General features: G+C 42.9%; 1 protein-coding gene across 3 annotated transcripts in view; it reads left to right on the top strand.

Annotated features, from left to right (window-relative positions):
- The window catches only part of arhgap24 (Rho GTPase activating protein 24), an 83,657-nt gene extending 64,635 nt beyond the window's left edge, over nucleotides 1-19,022 (top strand). For 2 of the 3 annotated variants that reach the window (XM_069673504.1, XM_069673505.1), the window contains 7 exons: nucleotides 4,735-4,857; nucleotides 10,007-10,214; nucleotides 13,944-14,076; nucleotides 15,841-15,914; nucleotides 16,000-16,121; nucleotides 16,208-17,372; nucleotides 17,455-19,022. In XM_069673504.1, coding sequence (XP_069529605.1) covers nucleotides 4,735-4,857; nucleotides 10,007-10,214; nucleotides 13,944-14,076; nucleotides 15,841-15,914; nucleotides 16,000-16,121; nucleotides 16,208-17,372; nucleotides 17,455-17,719 — 2,090 coding nt within the window. In that variant the 3' untranslated portion in view covers nucleotides 17,720-19,022. Of the gene's footprint in view, nucleotides 1-4,734; nucleotides 4,858-9,332; nucleotides 9,338-10,006; nucleotides 10,215-13,943; nucleotides 14,077-15,840; nucleotides 15,915-15,999; nucleotides 16,122-16,207; nucleotides 17,373-17,454 lie in introns of those variants that run through there. The other variant, XM_069673507.1, reaches the window with a different exon arrangement.
- The last annotated feature ends 67 nt before the right edge of the window (nucleotides 19,023-19,089 follow it).

Below are 19,089 nucleotides of genomic sequence, written 5' to 3'. Positions count from 1 at the left end.
TAGTCATCCCCCTACAACGCAGCAGCTTTAAGGCATTTTCTGTTGTTTGCTAGCTAACAAAAGTGACAAAGAAGCACCATAAAACAACAAAGTCAATGGATAGCACTGGAGTTGTTTTACCGCTTGTTCGGATGTTACTTTAATGCGCTCTGTCCATATTGGCCATCAATGATGTCCAAAAACACATAAAATCGTGTTTATTTCAGACATATACAAGAGTGTCAAATGTGTATTAATCCTTAGCTGAAGATAGACCCTTAAAAAAGCACTATTTACTCTTCTTTAAGTATCGTTTACCAAAAACTTTAAAGTCCAGAAGTTTTGGGAATTTATGTCACCTTTTTATAAATTAAAATAATACAAATGTGGGCCGTATTATAGAACATTTTCAGTAGGGCTTAGGGCTGACTTGCTTTCGGACCGTAAAAAGTCTTGGCACGGCCCTGCTAGCCTCACACGGTCTGTCACACACAGTGGACACGCCGACACGTCGATATCCTCTTCCTCTCTCTCTCTGAATTAAATCCATTATGATATCAGCCGCTGTGAGGAGTTTGCTACACGGATAAATCACCTGAAGCCCTGTCTTTAGAGAGTATTTTGGATCGACGGAGCTTTTTTACCGGCTGGGGAGCAAATCACATGTGCGAATGTAAGTGAGCTGCGTTCACCGGCGGCGTTTCGTTCTGTTGACAAATTTCATCATTGAATATCTGTTGCGCGTCGCAGGCTGAGGAAGAGAAAAGATTGATGTAAAGCGTGGATTAGCTTCCTGCACTTAAGAGGTGAGCTGAAGCTGCCTCTTCGTTACATTTTGTACATTATTGACTGAAACGTACACATTTAATTATTATTAAGCACGTTTTCCTAAGTTTAATGCTGCTTAAAGACAAGTGTTGCTTTGCATGTTCAAGTCTAATGATGGGGGTGTGTTTGTTAATCGATTGTGTTTCCATGTGAAGTGTAATTAATGGGAGCTCCGGGGGAAAGTCAATAGCGGGTAGTGACTAATCACTGGATCAGGAACACAGATCATTAAAATGAGGAGCTTACTTCCTGGACACAAATTGCAATATGGGTCAAATTTTTAATAACTTTAAATGTGAGAGTTGGTCTGTGCAATCAAACATGCATCTTCCCTCAAAATGGATGATGTACGGTTGTATGAATTGTACTGCATCTTTGGAAATCTTTGAAGCAACATTTATTTGCTTCGTACAATATTGTGCAAACTGTTGCTTTTCAAATGTGACTAATATGATTATATTGAACCTCACATTTCTTGGTCACAGATTGCTAATTAATTTCACCTGCTTCATGAGGTGGAACTACACACTATAATGGATGGTGCAGCTCTAAAGAAAGCAACATGATCTCCAGTTACACTTCTGTAATGACTCCTCTCTTGAGTTTACCCTGTCTGTGTTTAAACAGGGAGCCCATAAACACTGTGGACATGTAGTGTTTGCCCTGTGTGGCATACTCAGGGCAAACACTGGCATCTGCTGCCCGCTAATGAGATCTCATTAAGACTGACAGGAAGCATCAATCTCTGTGTCACAGTTTGGCTCTGAATGCACCGGAGCTGTCCAAGGCCCACAGGGCGTTAGGTCAAATCTATGTCACACTGCCTTGGATTTATTCTAAATAAAAGGCAAGTTTCTTCTCAATGAAAGATCCAACAAAGCCAAATGTATCCAGATCTATACTACATTAAGGGAGCCACAACATAAAGCTTTTAATTAGATTAAAATGGGAGTTTCAGTTGAGAACTAAAACCTATTAAATGATTAACTGCAGAACTCACTTGGCAGATATTTTTCATGCCATTAATGCTGCTTTTAAAGAGGTTTTTAGCAGGATTATAATTATCACTGAAACCCTGCACATTCATCCTAATTCATCCCCAATAATAACATCTTTATGACTCATAGTTGGAACAAATTTGCTGATGTTTAACAGAGATAAAAGTGTTGGTTGAATGCCGAACAATGCATGAAAACCCACACACAGATACAATTTGAACGCCTCAATACATCCTTGCCTACAAACTCGCCTAATGTACCTGCGATCACATGATCAGCACTCAGCGATTCTTATTCACATGGTTTCAGCCATAGACTGTATAAAAAGATGGACGACATGACAGCTCCCTAAAAGTGAAGCTAAAACATTTGGAGCGCCTCCTGCTGACTGGCTGCAGTATAGGTCATAAAGCCCGCCTCCTCCATGTTAACAAATGGGACATGAGTCAAACTATAAAATCAAAACACACGGCAAATAAATGTTTCTCAAACATGGTTTCTGTTATTATAGTTAGTTCTTATCATGCTGATTTATGTCCATTTTTTGACAAGTTTATTTTTAATTAGTTATTTGATGCGCTAAAAAGGATGATTGACAGCTCTGTTGACGAATACGGCTCCTGCAGCCGATCTGTTCCGGATTAGCAGAGTAGAGGAGGAAGGGCGAGCGGAGACGTAACTAAAACAATCACTACAGTCATTAAAGTTTCCATATCTGTGAACGTCTGCTTCAGACTAACACAAGAAGCTGTTCTGCTGTTAAATACAGCGGCGTGCAGGATCTTTTAGTGTGTGTTTTGGTTAGCGGAAGCAGCTACGGCGGCTCCACCTGCCGATCTCTACTGCGCAACTTTGGCTCCAAATGACGTCACCATCGCAAGATGGCAGCGCCTATCACAGGGGCTGTTTTGCCATCAATTTCGTACAATGAGAGCAGATGGAGACCTTTCATCCATCTATATATACAGTTGTTGGTTTCAACTCTCTACTCATTTGGCCTTTATTTCAAAATAAGAGCCCATTTTTATACAAGATAATTTCATCAAAGGTTAACAAATCCGTACTCAAACTGCCTTTAAAGAGACCAATTAGCTGTTATTGTTGCATAGAAAGACCAAAAATCACTATATTTTCACTATTACCTATTTATTATACTGAACTGTGCTGCCTTTCAAATGTAGTAATTTAACCTCCTGAGACCCTGCGTCCTCATACGGGGACATTACATATTGGCTTCACAGCACCACAATATTCAATTCTGCGAAACTTAGACCCGTTGGTCTCATTCATGGACACCACAACCTGTGGTCACAAAAGCAAATTGCACTGATCAGTGTATATTCAAGATGGCCATGATGCCGACCAAAGTGTCTTACAGTCAGTCTCTACAGAAAACTAAACCAGGTACAAAACCTCTTCAGATTTTACGATTAAAACTTGATTATTTAATGCGTATTAACAGTTGTAGCTTGATATGGCAGACACATTTAACTAATTTAACAATAGCAACAAGCTACAACACCGTTACGACAAGGTACTAAAGGTAAAAATGCATACCAAACAAAAGCTCGGGTCTCAGGAGGTTAATTACCTAAATAACATAGAAATCATAATGGTAACAAAGGGATTAATAACGCTGTAAACATCTGAGATTGTATGAACTTGCATGGAACTAATGATGCTTTCAGTTTGTATTTCTGCTTCATTAGGACCTCATAACGCTGAACCTCATCCCTGAGCCTGTCTGTCATGTTGTGTTGTAGCGGTCTATTAATATTTTCTGTATGCGACACGCAGATCTCATCCTGGGTCACAATCAATGCAGCAGGATCCCTGGTGGTCGCGCTCATGAATAATTCAGCATTCGTGTGACACACCATTTGTCTCCTAATGGCTCATCTCCTCCTGTAATACACCAGGTGCATCGCTGTGAGATGAAATGAATTGTTTGTTTGTTTCATCGTAATGAAGCTCAAGTGGAGCGCCGCAAATGGTTCTGTTGTCATAGTGATCGTCGCAGCCAGATTGGTTATGTGTAACAGGTCCAGACCCCTCCGCTCCGATCTGTTCCGATGTCACATGACAGCTGAGAGCTGGTGGCCATTATCCACAGGCTGATAACTGAGGCTGCCTCTAGTGGGACACACACCTCCGCACAGGGAACGTAACATAAACAGTGCTTTTGATTTATTGCAGGAAGTGTGTGTTCAAATGTTCACATCTTTAGAGACAGTCAGTGGTTTGGTTCAAGGAAATGATCGTGCTATCCAAGGACACGTGTGCTGTGTTGGTAGGAGGTCAGACTCTGCCTGGAGCTTCGTCTTAAAGTCACCTGTGATTCAAAAACATCTTTATTTCTCTGGGATGTTTGAACATTCAATATTCTGCTTATTCAAAAAGGATATTTTCAATTTCAGCTGCTGAAAAGGGAACGTTTCTCTCTCTGCTGTCCTTGAATCTGAGTTTGATGATTCTGTGACATCACAACGTATCCAGTCCAGCGTGCAGCTTCCACATGAGAGATGTGGAAGTCTCTGGAGCATTTACGCTGACACTGTGCTTTTTATTAGAGAAGTGTGTTCCTTTGAAATGAACAATATTTGCATATGTGAAGATATTTGAGTTTTCAATGAAGCACAGGGAGAAGGTGACTTTAATACATTTACAACAAGGTGATGGAAACTTATGTGGAAAAAAAACATCAGACCAAAGAAAATCATCCAATGCGTGTGTGGAGAAGATGTCTGGAGGGGAGCTTTAACTTCTAAATGTTTTGAAAGTTGTTCACTGCCGTAAATCTTGATTTAAATGGATGAAAAGATCAGACAAGCAGAAAGGCTGATAAATTATCTTGAGATTTGCAACACGACTAACTTTGGCATCTATCCGCAGAATGATTCCAGCGTTTATGTCTCTTGTGTTTGAACAGGGGGAGACAGAGAGCGGATGACAGCCAACCATGAGACCTACCTCCTTATGGCCAGCACCCAGAATGACATGGAGGATTGGGTGAAGACCATCCGGAGGGTCATCTGGGCTCCTTTTGGTGGAGGTTAGTAGAAACACTATTGTTATTATCATCTGACTAATCTCAGATCCCACTGGCTGTAGTCTGACGACCAAATAGCCTCTGGGCACAACAGTGAACATGCCGGGGCATGTAGCCGGCGGTTAGCGTTAAACAACTTCTTTTTCTTGTGATTTACTTTAATTAATGGTTCTTATCTTTGCCGAAATTTCAACATCACGATGCAGATCTGTAAAAAGTAAAAATGAAGCTTTGTCAGTTCTGTCCTCAAGAGGAGAAGAAAACTACTTTTAAAATGCTTGTTTGTTGAACGGAGGCCGGATCGATCATTTCTGATGCATTCAAGGAAGTCGGGAAATCTGAGAGCTGAACGGCTGTGCAGGCCCTCATACAGCCTCTGCCTGTAAGGACTCATTCAACCTTTAAAAAACCCCGCCCTTACAAGCCCACTTTCTTCTGATTGGCCAGTTTTCTGTGACGTCACAAAGTGCAGTGTGTAGAAAAAACTGTGTGAAACCTGGATATCACAGCAGCCTGAAGACTGAGCTGAGAAGCCTGGGGCTTACTCCAACATACTTTGACCTACAGATTTGAAACTTCACCCACGTTTAGTTTGGACATCCAACATTGTAACATTATGTCTTAAAATGTGAAACAGCGTAATACCCCTTCTTAAAATCTCTTTTTACGTGCATGACGGAGAAAAGACTTAGTTGTTATAGTAGTAATTTCAGGGCACTACATCGCCTTTATAGCCTAGATGCCACCTCAATATGCATTCATTACCTTTTTTTAATGCTGTGGCATATTACAGGTTTTACTTTTTGAAATAGAGGACTATTGAGGAAAAAAATTCTAAATATCATAGAAAAAACTTAAAATTTGTCATAACTTTACAGTACTGTCTCTTGAAGTTTCAAGCTCCTTTCTTCCTCCTCCATGTTTGACTCCACATGATGGTGTCTGGCTACACGTTGGTAACATCAGATAAGGTCTTGACCTTACCTTGACAAGATGTAAAACAGCTGTAGTCACACAGTAGGAATATTTACTTGATGTGATGCAGTAATCATGACAGAAACTGTCTTACTGAGGATGTAGTAGAAGTTCTCGTGAAGTTGCTCCTGACTCTGGTTGTATCATTGTGCTGATGACTGAGCCTCCTGCTGCGCTGCTGTAGCTTGTTATTGACTTTACTGGCAGACACTGGCCTACATTCTGTTAGCAGGGCGCGAGTGCAGCGTTTGTAACCGGATGGGGCCGTTCAGGCAGCGCTCGGTGACACAGTGAATGGATGAGGCTGAGCTGGCCCCTCTGTTTTCAGTGCAGGGAGTTTGATGTCTATTGCAGTTGACTGCTCTTCAAAAGGACGAGCCATTTGTCAAAGATGCCACAAGAAAGGTGGCTCCATGTTGGAGCGGAGCCGGGCTTTCTCTGTATATATGTGTGTGCACTTTGTCTCTCTCTCTCACACACACACATTCACATTTTGCAGCAGCAGCAAAGGCACGCTGAGCCGTGATTGGCTGCTCAGTGCCCCTAAAGTATGTTTAAACAAACTTTCCAGAGAGTGACAGACGCACAGAGCGAAGCTCCCGTGTTTGACCCACAGAAGGGCTCGGAGCCCCCGATGGTTTGCTGTCATGTTGTGCTGAACACTCGCCATGATGTTGAATTAATTACCGGGCACAAGACCAAACAGTTGGACGAGAGAGCACTCAAAGTCAGACCTCTGAGACATGTGCAGCTGTGGCTTCTCCATCTGGATCTTTGGAGATTTATTTCATGGTAATTACCAAATGTTTGTTTGTAAGTTCCAAAAGAGCTTGAATTCAATTTCAACTGCAATATAACTTCTGTGTAACACTGTAGTTTTACAGACATACATTTAGTTTAATTTCAAGTCATGTTCTGTAGAGCGTACGTTAGTGATATTCCAGACAGTTGATTTCTGCCATTTTTGTGTTCTTGTTTTGGTGCACTGACATTCATTAACGTCAAGAGGTCGTGATGATAATTTCCACACGTCATTTCAACCCACCAGGTCCACACTTAGCTGTCGGTTCCAACTTCTTCAAATCTCCTCAGCCTGGCTTCAACAATATTTGACAGCCAATGTTTTCAACCAGCCTATAAACAGTTTAGCGTAACACCACCAGTAAAGATACTTAACACTAGCATGTGCTGTTTAACCTGCCTTCTGGTTGTGAATCAGAGTTTTCCACTCCAAGCATTTAACACACAGACGTTTAGAAAAGTTCTTTAGTCTGTCAAGGTTTGTCAAACGAGCATTATGTTTATATTTCAGGTAAATCACATCACATGATCATTACTTGCAAGTGATGCTCCAACAGTTTGTTCTGTTGAGCTGTGACTGAACCCTGGTTTAACTTCTCTGCTAAGTTCTCTTCATGTTATGTCTGAATTAGAGCTCATCCGATATGGGATTTTAGAACTGAATAGTAGTATGGTGTCTGATATAGTGAAAATTAAGGCTTGAATGTTTGTTAGACAAAAAACTTAGCATATTAGCACATTGACAACCAATTCTCTTGTGGTCTACCATCTGCTCAGCTGTGGTGATCTGCTACATGTGCTGCAGACAGGACTGAGAGGTTTGTAAACTATTAGTTTGAACAAATTATGTGGCACCATTCTTTAATCACCCCAAACGTTGTATTCTAACACATATTCTGTAAAAAAAAGTTTTCATTTAGGTTCACATCTGAAAACATATACACAGATACTGATATATCTGTAATAGGCCCCATATCGGCTGATGATATCGGCTAAATTATATATTGGCTGATAATATCGGCTGATAATATTGTCCAAATGATGTATCGGCTGATAGTATCGCCCGAATGATATATTGGCTGATAATACCGGCCGAATGATATATCATCTGAATGATGTATCGGCTGATAATATCGTCCCAATGATATATCGGCTGATGATATCGTCCGAATCATATATTGGCTGATAGTATTGCCGAATGATATATTGGCTGATAATATCGTCCGAATGATATATCGGCTGATAGTATCGGCTGAATGATTTATCAGCTGATAATATCGTCCGAATGATATATCGGCTGATAATATCGGCCGAATGATTTATCAGCTGATAATATCGTCCGAATGATATATCGGCTGATAATATCGGCTGAATGATATATCGGCTGATGATATCTTCCGAATCATATGGGCTGATAATATCGTCTCAATGATATATCGGCCGATAATATCAGCTGAATGATTTATCGGCTGATAATTTCGTCTGAATGATATATTGGCTGATAATATCGGCTGAATGATTTATCGTCTGACAATATCGGCCGGATGATATATCGGTCAGGCTCTAGTCTATATTTATTATATCTATATTAATTTAATCTTTAAACATTGTATGAAAGCTTCCTCTGACTCATCATATCAACTTAATTCCTCCTCTCTTATACATTCAATCATTTCTTCTCCTTCTGGCACACTTTGGTGGAGAAACTACTCTAACTATTTGTTCAGATTTTTTTGCGTCAGTGTGTTTAATCTGTAAACACTTGAGACTGTTATGTTTCATTGAATACCTACTAAAGTAAGGAGAGCATTAATTTGAGGGACACTCATCCATGACCCCACAGAGGGAGAAAGAAAGACGAGGCAGAGGAGATAAGAAAAGGGAAAGACTGTGTTGTGTCTGGACCTCTCTCTCCCTCTGTGCGTGTGTGAGTACACATGAGCAGTTGGTCTGTGTGTCTGGAGCAGAGATAGTAGAATGAACCTGCTGAGTGCTCGCTGAGTAGGTTTGAATTCTTTGCTGTTGTGGTACCAGTCGGTGCACTTAGAACAGGAAACATACATCTCCAGTAAACACATCCACACATGCCTCATAAGCTGCTCCACGCACACACTTACTCACATGTGACCTGGGAAAACATTCCCAGACTCATGACCAGAACGTCTGGAGGGATGACCTGGTTTTTCACTTTCCCCTCATTTGTTCTCTGATGCTCTCCTCGATAGGAGACGGTCATTCTTCACTCTGCCGGAGCTGCTTTATCTGTGTTTAACTCTGATCCGTCTATGGTTTGGAAAAAGGATCCACAGCTTCAAGTATTTCCTGGCATTTTATGACAGTTTTCGTCATACTCTGGTTGCTGTGAGGATTGAAGTGGAAAAATCCCACGAGCGAGTGACTCAGGGGAGAAAGAAAAGAGCACGTAACGTCTGAGTGGTCAGCTACTTTTACAATCAAAGATGATGGTAAAAAGAACGATCTGAGACATGGAAATGCAGACAGCCTGACTGACCTGCAATCAAACTGTCTCTTTGATTTCTTTTGTTTCTTTTCATCACTGAAAAAACTGAGGCTGTTTTTTTGGGAGAAATGCAGGCAATCAAATGCAGGCACTTCAAATTCTGCACCTCGGGCTTTTTATCTTATCACAAATTCATTAAAAGGCTTTTTTTCCGGAAGCTTGCAAGTTGTGTCAGTTTCAAGAGAGGTGAGTATAACGTAGAATAATGCGAGTGAGTATAACATAATTCTGTCAAATGCTGTTAAGAAGCACAAGGAACCTGTCACCTCACGGCACCTTGTCGTACCACGTGTGCGCCCATGTGTGTGAGTCGCCTCTGTCTGTATCTGGAGACCGGAAAAGTATGCAGATCCAAATCTCTCAGGAAGGCTGCCTTAATCCCCTCTTGTGTTGCATCCACATGAGACGGCTGCGAATGGAAATCACTCTTTTATTTTCTATTCCCTTCGGCGACTGACTCTGACAAAAGGCGGGGGGGCGCTCAGCAGGAAGTCACAGATTTGATCATCAGACTAAAGCTTTGTGGGTGTACATATTTTCTTTGCTTCGACTGTCTCGCCCGGCCTTATCAGAATGTTGTTTCCAATCGATTTAACGGATCTCTTTGATGTGCCTTAAGCTGCGGATGCTGCGCTGAAGCTTTATTCTAATTCTTTAAACAATGTCATTCATTTGGGGAGAGAAAGTTGAGCAGGATATTAAACAGCATTAATACTTAATTTTAATATCATACGGTTAATAATTTAGCTTTAAAGGAAGACTACATCATATATCTGTGATTATTAATTCTTGGAGATATTACTCAAAGCTTTTTTATGTGTTGAACTTATTGCAACATTCTGTCTTGTGTTTCAGGTATCTTTGGTCAGAAGCTGGAGGAGACGGTGCGGTATGAGCGCCGCTTTGGGAACAAGCTGGCCCCTATGCTGGTGGAGCAGTGTGTGGATTTCATCCGGCAGTGGGGCCTCAGGGAGGAGGGACTGTTCAGGCTGCCCGGACAGGCCAACCTGGTCAAAGAGCTGCAGGACGCCTTCGACTGTGGAGAAAAACCCTCCTTTGACTGGTAAATAAACACCTGAGCTGTTTTCATAAGTGCATTTACAAGCAATCAATCAATCAAATTTTATTTGTATAGCGCTAAATCATAACCAAAGTAACCTCAAGACACTCCTGGCGCTGCCCCCGACATCACCCAGAGTTGCCCGTTCACACATGTCCCTCACAGCGGGAGATTTATCCCTCTCCAATGCGGAGGGGTGGGTGGGGGCAGGGAGGGGGGCAAGTATATTTGCCACCTAATTCTGCAGGGTTTTTTATGCGTCAACTCGCTTGACACTCGTTCCTCGCGTTCTGTCTCTCCCACACCTGCAGCAGCATCTCCCACATCAGAAAACACACACATGCGCGCATTCGCTATACCTCCCTCCTGTAAATGCACTGATTGAGGTGCAACGTTTTCTGTTAAATACTGACCATCTTATTCTGTTTTAAAAGATTGTGAGTGCAGCTGTGAAGTGTCGGTCTTATTAGTCGGGTTTGATCGATTGAACGTGCCTCCTTCGCGCGCGGCTCACCTGCTGGAAACAAAATCACAGGTGAAAAATACAAAACATAAGTTGATGATGTTTGTAAACCGATCAGACGGATAGGAAGAGAGAACTAGGTTACTGGAAGGAGAAAGTCGGGGTCAAAAAATGGGCTGTTTGCGTTCACACATGCAGCCAAGTCCAGACATGTTCAGGAGTGCGGTGCATGTGTTCAAAGGGCTTCTTTCTGTGAGAGACCCAACATGGATCCACCATGAGCAGTACTTACAACATTTGGCACAGTGGCAGAAAAACTCGAGCAGAACCAGGCTCATGGTGAACAGCCGTCCGCCTCGACGGGATCGGCCGAAAAGTGGGATAGAGAGAGATGCAGGATAGAGACAGGCAAAGAGAGCAACAGTAACTACATATGTTGTTGTTTCTTGCTGTTTTAATGTGAAGTTGATTTGTTCAGACTGCTCAAGTTCTGCACAGGGGCATGTTGGTGAGTCGGCGTGGAGCCTAGTTGCATATAGATGGTCTCTCTTGAAACAGATATCAGCATGTAAGGCAATAGAATAGAAACTGTTCTTGTTGAGAGCAAAAGAGGCCAAACATATTGGCTGACGTTTTTTAGTTTAAAGTTCAGATTAAAGCTTTAGTCATGTTTTTTACCAGCTGTAATCAACATGATTATTTGTCTTGGAGAGAAGGAGACCTGTGGTTAGTTTGTCTCTGGGGGAAAAAGGCTTGCAGCCTGTGAAGCTGTTGCTCCTCCATTGCAAGACAGATATTCAACTGACGAAATGCCAGTCAACTCAGGGTCTTCTTGACTGATGATTTTCACAGGGCATCAATAGTCAAAGTTTGCCGAAATTAACCCAATGTGAAAATTCAGACAGACGTCTGAATGCGAGTCCAACATTCTCTGATTTGGTAACACTGCAAGAAATGGGTTGTCACATAACAGTGCCATTTCAAAGTAACAGGGCTTAATCAGATCCTATTTGTCCAGATGTTCAGGGGAAAAAAGTTTGATTGAATTGTGAACTGGAGGAAAGAAATTAAAACACTAAAGTTTCCCTGATTTGTATCTACAGACGAGCACAAACTCTCCACAATCTTTAGCTGTAATGGCGTTGCAGTGTGCGTTCATGTTACGTGCTGTGTAGGTGGCTGTACTCAGAGACTGAGAGCTGTTTTTATGTGACAACCTTCATCCATAATTCAGGGTGACAGACAAATGCATGAGTGATAGAACATACCACCTCCACATCTCTTCCTCTCTGCTCGTCCTCCCTCTCTCACTCCACTTTCCACTCCTGCCACCACCTACTCTGATGACCGTGAAGTGCCACCAGTATGTCAGCTGCACAATGACACATCTCCGCCCTCCTACTTCTTTTACTCCGTCCCCTGTTTCTACCCTGTCAAGATTTTTGCTCGTTACTGTCCCTCATCATTCTGATTCCCTCATTAGCACTTGAAACCTCATTAGCGTTTGTAGTTATCCTACATTGGAAATTCAAAGTTCCCTTTTGACAGATCATCTAAGCTTCCCCCCACGTCGTAGTTGTTGAAGCCGGAGATAAACTTGCTTTTAACTACATATGTGTACGTGTACGCATGATGGCTGCCGTTTGTTCTTCTGCGTCTGTTTGGGGCGTCGGCTGTGCACATCCTCAAAAATTAACACTACTTGTGCGCAAGATGCAGTATGCACATTACCTGTAGAGGCAGTGTAGAGACAGAGGGGACATGTAAGGGTCGACACAGCAGCAGGGACAGCAATGGCAGAAAAGAAAGAGCTGATAGATCAAGTCTGCGATTATCCACATCTGTAGGATGTGTCATTGCTACTGCACAGTAACAAACATGCCTGTCAAAACAGCTGGAGACAGATCAGTTGCATTTTAGAAGTCGACCTGCAAGTGGAAACCTGCAAAACTAAATGGAAACAAGTCTGGGACTGTTTCCTCCGTGCACGGAGGAAAATGTTGCAGAGACACACAAAAGCTGTCGCTTTTTCTGCCGTGATCTCACACTTAACATAACAGTAACGTCCTCGGGTGTCGCCATTTCTGTTGTTTACATCCCGCACATATGGTAGTCGCATACGGCCTGAGCTCACTGGTGTGCCCTCTAGCGGTATCCTCCAGTAACACGTGTAGTGCATAGACAAGTATGTGGACAATTAGCTTCATGATGCGGCCAGTTGTGTACGTGAACGCAAACTATCTCTGGCCTTACCTCTCTTGCTTTTGTTGTTACCCGCTTTTCTGTTGCATGTGTCCTGGTTGCTGTCTTTAGTTTCCCAGATTAGACTTCAAGCTGAAACAATAGATTTTTGGTAGGGATAGACCGATTATCGGCCGGGCCGATTATCGGCGGCGATATTCGGCATTTTGACGCATATCGGCATCTGCCTTTTTTTTTCTTTTTTTTTATCCGACGGCCGATAAGAGATCAATTTAAAACTGGGTTATTTTGGCTCTGATGCGTATGCTTAAAGGGATTTAAACAAAGTTAAGTGTTGGAGTTTGTATTATTCCCATTTTTGACGCTAATATTTTCACTTTTACTGCAAATGAATATCGGCTTCAAATATCGGTTATCGGCCTCCTTGACTACTAATAATCGGTATCGGTATCGGCCCTGAAAAAACCATATCGGTCTATCTCTAATTTTTGGGGCATTTTTTAGGCATTTGGTTCAACTTGTTTAGATTTTCTTTCTAGCACAGAGTTTGATAAGAAGATAGATGCTGCTCTCTCGTTAATTTGATATTATACAGCTAGCTAGCGACTTAAAACCACCTTGAGCAATATACAGCCCGGTATCTTTTCTTTCTCCCTGGATAAAACAAACAAAGTGCAACATGTTAATAGTGAGCTTTAGAGGATCTAGTAGGTTACATTTGTTAGCGTTGGACAGAGCTATGCTAGCTGTTTTCCCCTGTTTCCAGTCTGTGTGCTGAGCTAAGCAAAGCTAAATGGCGATTGGCTGAGTGTTAATATTAGTCTTTTCAGTGTCAAAATATGAATGAGTGGATTAATTATTAATATTACTTTAATTCTCCATTCTGTTTGTGTTGTTTTATTTTGAAGGGCTCTGTTTTCTGTCACTTTTCTCCTCTGGTTTCACCCCGACACTCCTCTTGCTGCAGGAGGATTCATGATGTCTGCCTTCATGCCTCGCATCCCAAAAAAAATCCAGCCTTAACACTCCCTCATTTCCACCTCTGTCTGTCTCTGCCTCCTCCACAGCAACACCGACGTGCACACGGTAGCCTCCCTCCTGAAGCTCTACCTCAGAGAGCTGCCGGAGCCCGTCATCCCCTTTCACAAGTACGATGACTTCCTGGCCTGCACCAAGCTTCTCAGCAAGGATGATGAAATGGTAAGAAAGAGTGTTTGATGAGTTTCTTTGTGCCTATATCCGTCAATAAATTGGCTTTCACACACTTCAATCCTCCACATGAAGTTTTTGAAAGTTCCTATTTGAACAGAAGTCGGCAGTGAAAGGCTCTCACATAAATCATCCAGAGTCCCGCTCTGTGCCGTTAAAGCTGCTCTCTGCTGCCCGGTCATCCGTGCTCCGCTCTGCTGTTTCTCACTGAATGACTTTATTGTGCCTGTCTTGACTTCTGACGTCTAAATAGGATTTCTCTCGCACCATAAAGGGTGCGTCAGAGGAGAGTACAAGCCTTCTGCTTCCTCACAGTGTCCAAAACATCTCTATTGTACTTTCACTGATGAGTCCTGAAGGATGTTCTTTTGTATGGGCGTGTGCTTTTGCTTGTTCTTGTATGGAAGTCCAGATATATGTTTAAAGAGCGAAGTGAGGATAAGAAGTTCCCTGCCTTTGAAACTGTCAAGGACATTTACCGTAATATCCAGAAAAGAAGTCGCACTGGAATGTAAGACGCAGTCTTTTTTGGGGGGTTTTCTATAACTATTTAATAATAAAAACGTGTATACAAGTTACTTCAACACAATTCCCTCGAGTTTGCAATCCTGCTAGCTACCAGTGCGGTAGTGGAGCTCAGCATTGGCGATCATGTTGGCGCATGTACGTGACAAAGCATTAGCTAGATTATAGCGCCATCATCTGGGTAAAATACCGTAACACAATAAAATACCTCTCTGGTATACTGGTCGCACTGGTATATAGGACGCAGCCCACTTTTTAAAAATGTATTAATATAATAATGCGTTTTATACACCAAATTTTATGGTAACTAAAAGAGGAAACAGAGATTACAATTTACGATATTCCTTCGAAAAATGTAACGTTTTTAAATTTAAGTAATCCTGTGAGATCACACAACTCTCATTGTTTTTTTTCTTCCTCATAAGTTTTGTTTGCATATATATCTGTAGAAAGAGAAAAATCCCAACGACACATGTATTCTTAAAGTAGTTTTTAAAATCCCGTCACAACGACAAAAACATTTTTTGCTTTCAATTTACAACAAGCAGACGTTCTAATACTAATTGGGCGGCTGTGGTAGAGTCGGTCGTCTTTCAATCGGAAGGTCGGAGGTTCGAACCCCAAATTGCTCCCGGTGGCATAGCCAACGGGTATGAATGTGATATCTGATTGACAGTTGGGCACTTAACGTAGCAGCCTCTGCCATCAGTGTGTGAATGGGTGAATGTGATATGTAGTGTAAAAGCAGCTTTGAGTGGTCGCAAAGACTAGAAAAGCGCTATATAAGTACAGTCCATTTAATACAACCGAAAGTAGACGATTCAGTACTGCCGTAAAATTCGGTGTATTAGACGCACTTTTAATCATTTTTTTCCATCTAAAAAGTGGGCTGCGACCTATGCACCAGTATAAAATGCAGATAGAGATTTTATTGTGTTGTGGTATTTTATCCAGACAATGCGCAATAATCGAGCTAAAGCTTTATCATGAAAGGTAGCTAGCAGGATTGCAAACTCAACTGCGTCTTATATTCCAGTGCCACTTATATTCTGGATTTTACGGTAATTGTTAAAGTGTCTGAAGCTCTTTTTTCCCTTTTTTACACTGTTCCTTTAAATCTCTCTTTTGTCTCTTGGTGTCCATAATTGAGCCTAACTTTTTGTATGAATTTAAATGACTTATTTTTCTTGTTTGAGCTTAAGTCGTCTAAAAAGTCTCCATGATTTGCAGGGTATGAAGGAGCTGAGAAAGCTTGTTGAAAGTCTACCTCCAGTGAACTACAATCTTCTCAAGTACATCTGCAGGTATTATAAGTGGTTTTTAAAGTGGATGATTTTTTAAACTGTGACAATTATTTAACAATTGAAGCTGACATTTTCTGTCTGCCAGATTTCTAGATGAAGTCCAGTCATATTCGGGAGTTAATAAAATGAGCGTCCAAAACTTGGCCACGGTGTTCGGGCCAAATATCTTGAGGCCGAAGGTCGAGGATCCAGTAGCCATTATGGAAGGTCAGTTGTAGTCATGCATGTGTTTCTTGCTTTCTGTTCTAATGCTGAGCTCAATTTAATGAACATTTGTGCTCCTCTGTTGTCAGGTACTGTTCTGGTCCAGCAGCTCATGGCCGTTCTGATTGGCCGCCATGATGTTCTCTTCCCTCGCACCGAGGACAGCCCCACAGCCCTCGAGCTCGTCAACAACAACAACATCGAACCACAACGGCGACAAACCACCACAACTACCTCCGCCATCACCGCAGTGTCGCAGAACGCCGAGAACAACAACACACAGGCGGTCCGGCAGTGTCTTTGGGAAACGCCTGACTCTCCTTCGCACCGCCAGCATGTAGACAATGGCGGCTCCCCGCGATCAGCGAGCCCTCGTAACGGGGTCATAGGACGCTTTGATATGACCCGCAGCCCGCCGCTGACCGTTAAGAAGAACCCTGCTTTCAGTAAAGGCAGCGGGATTGTTACAAACGGCTCCTTCAGCTCCTCCCCCTCCTCAGACCCCAGTCAAGAAAAGAGCCAGACTTTAACAGGAGGCGGGAGTTTACCGACGCGGCGTAGTGGGGCGCTCAAAGGCTCCGGTACTAAAATGGGAACCAGCGGCGTGACGAGTGGAAGCGGCAGCGGAGGGAGTGGAGGTGTGCGCATGGGCGTTTCCGGCACCGATGTGGTCACGGGGAGTCTGAACGGCCGCAATGGTCTTTGGGTACCAAACGGCTGCGTCACATTACGCGACAGCAACAAAACACATGCAGATCAGACATCCAATCAGAACCGTCTGTCCACGTACGACAACGTCCAGTTAAACCACCAGAACCAGCAGCAGCAGAACCACGTCGCCAACACGTGTCTGAACAGCAGCTGTGAGGACAAACAGAGCGTCGACAGCGCCACCTGGTCCACCTCTTCCTGTGAAATCTCTCTCCCGGACAACTCCACTTCCTGTCGCTCCTCCACCACCACCTGCCCCGAGCAGGACTTCTACGGAGGTCACTTCGAAGACCTGGACGGACCGGCGCAGGATACTGATCCCCAGTCTGGTGGAGGAGGAGATGGGGAGGGCAGGAACAGCAACAGAGAGGGAAGTGGAGACGGGGCGGGGAGGAGCAGTCGGAGCACCAGCAGTAGTGAGAACAGTGATGGCGTTACCGTGGGGAACGGACCGGGCAGTCACAGCGCTCTACACAGTTTAGTGGCCAGTCTGAAACAGGAGATGCAGAAGCAGAAGGCGGAGTACGAGGCCCGGATAAAGAGGTAAGGTCCCGCCTGTGCAGCTGTTTCCCACTTATTTTGCCATTACACTCCTCTCCTGACCCTGTGTTCACCTCCCTCGCAGCTTGGAGCAGCGTAACCTGGACCTGGAGACTGAAATGGTGAGCCTCCACGAGGAGCTGGACCAGGAGAGGAAGAAGTACACCATGGCCGAGATCAAGCTGCGCAACGCCGAGCGCGCCAAGGACGACGCCGAGCGGAGGAATCAGATGCTGCAGAAAGAGATGGAACAGTTTTTCTCCACGTTTAGTGACCTCACTGCGACTGGCAGCGCCGCGGCAACCGACCCCCGCCGACCAGATCGTAACAACCCCATCTGGATACAGTGAAGGAAGGCTGGGAAAGGGTTTTATTATATGATGTAAACATTAAGAGGGCTCCAAACAGGATTTGGCTGCTGTTTGTAGACGGAAAGTTGGGAAGGTTAAGGCATGTTTTAATTTAACAAATAGGAGGAGTAGGGCTAACGCAAGCCACCTGTAAAGATGTAGGCATCACCTGGAGTGATGCCACCCTGACGTAATCTGTAAATACAGCTCTATTTAAACTAATTGTCACTCAAAGACACTCGGACTTGTTCAGAGACTGAAGGTCTGACGTGGATTTGGATTAAAGACAAATATCATCTGCATATAATGACATTAAGTACTACGATTGTGGGCTAGAGCTCCTGGAGCTATCCAGGAGGGGGGGAAATAACTTTCTAAAGAGGTTGTAATCAAAAAAACATATGGTCATGAAAACACAGACAGACGCTACAAAAACTCCATATCTTAATCCACTTTTAAAAACTAACCAAAACCATCGTATGTTCCATGTAACTCTTTATCTGCTCGTGTAAATAGTGGGAAAAAAGGCAGAAAAACACAGTGTCATATGTATGTAAAAAGAAATAATACTGTAATGTGTCTGATATTTAAGCAAAGTTATCAATGTGTCATATTTTATATTGAGACTTTTTCCTTGCACTTACATGTTCGTTGAGTCTCAGCAAGGTGGTACTGAATGTTCTGTCGCTCAATGTGCGTACCATTGAAATTGGACAATATACTGTATGTGTGCCTGTGCTTCTGTGCTGTTTCTTTTACTCCCACATGACCAAAAAAAGAGCCTGTACTGTAAATATTGTAATCGTAGACACTACTTGTTAGTCGGCACTGTGTGTGATGCATATTCGGATGGATATGGCACGGATTGAGTTGATACTGAATGAGGAATGTTTTGTAGCTTGTAAAGATGAATTTTAAGACTTGCACGATGGGTCATTGGTATAAATCCCTTAAAATAAAATATCTTTCATATATTCATAAGTTCAGGTAAGAAATGATACGCGCCCCTTTAACGGATCAGTCAGTCTGAGCATTCAAGTCGTCAGAAAAGATGTTCTGATACCATTTTTCTCCTTGCAGATACTAATTATAATACCCAGACTTGAGTATTGGCCAATACCAAGGACCCCTCCAATACTAGTGTGATAAAAAATATACATAATATTGGTGGAAAACACTGAACCACTGAAACCAGCTGATGTCTTGGAGGGGATGATCAGTGCATTGAGTGGCATGTTCTGCAATACCAATGCCACATTTAGAGCAGTATCGGAGGCTGGTACCGATAATGGGAACTGTATTATTGAACCAATACCGTTAACAGTATCAGTATTGGTATCAGAACAATACCAATACTGATACTGGTAACG

Source organism: Semicossyphus pulcher, unplaced genomic scaffold (genome assembly GCF_022749685.1).
Source record: "Semicossyphus pulcher isolate SPU_LCO1_2020_fin unplaced genomic scaffold, fSemPul1.0.p SCAF_22, whole genome shotgun sequence".
NCBI classification, from domain to species: domain Eukaryota; kingdom Metazoa; phylum Chordata; class Actinopteri; order Labriformes; family Labridae; genus Semicossyphus; species Semicossyphus pulcher.
The sequence above is the reverse complement of the archived record's forward strand: the minus strand, read 5'-3'. Positions and strand labels throughout refer to the sequence as shown.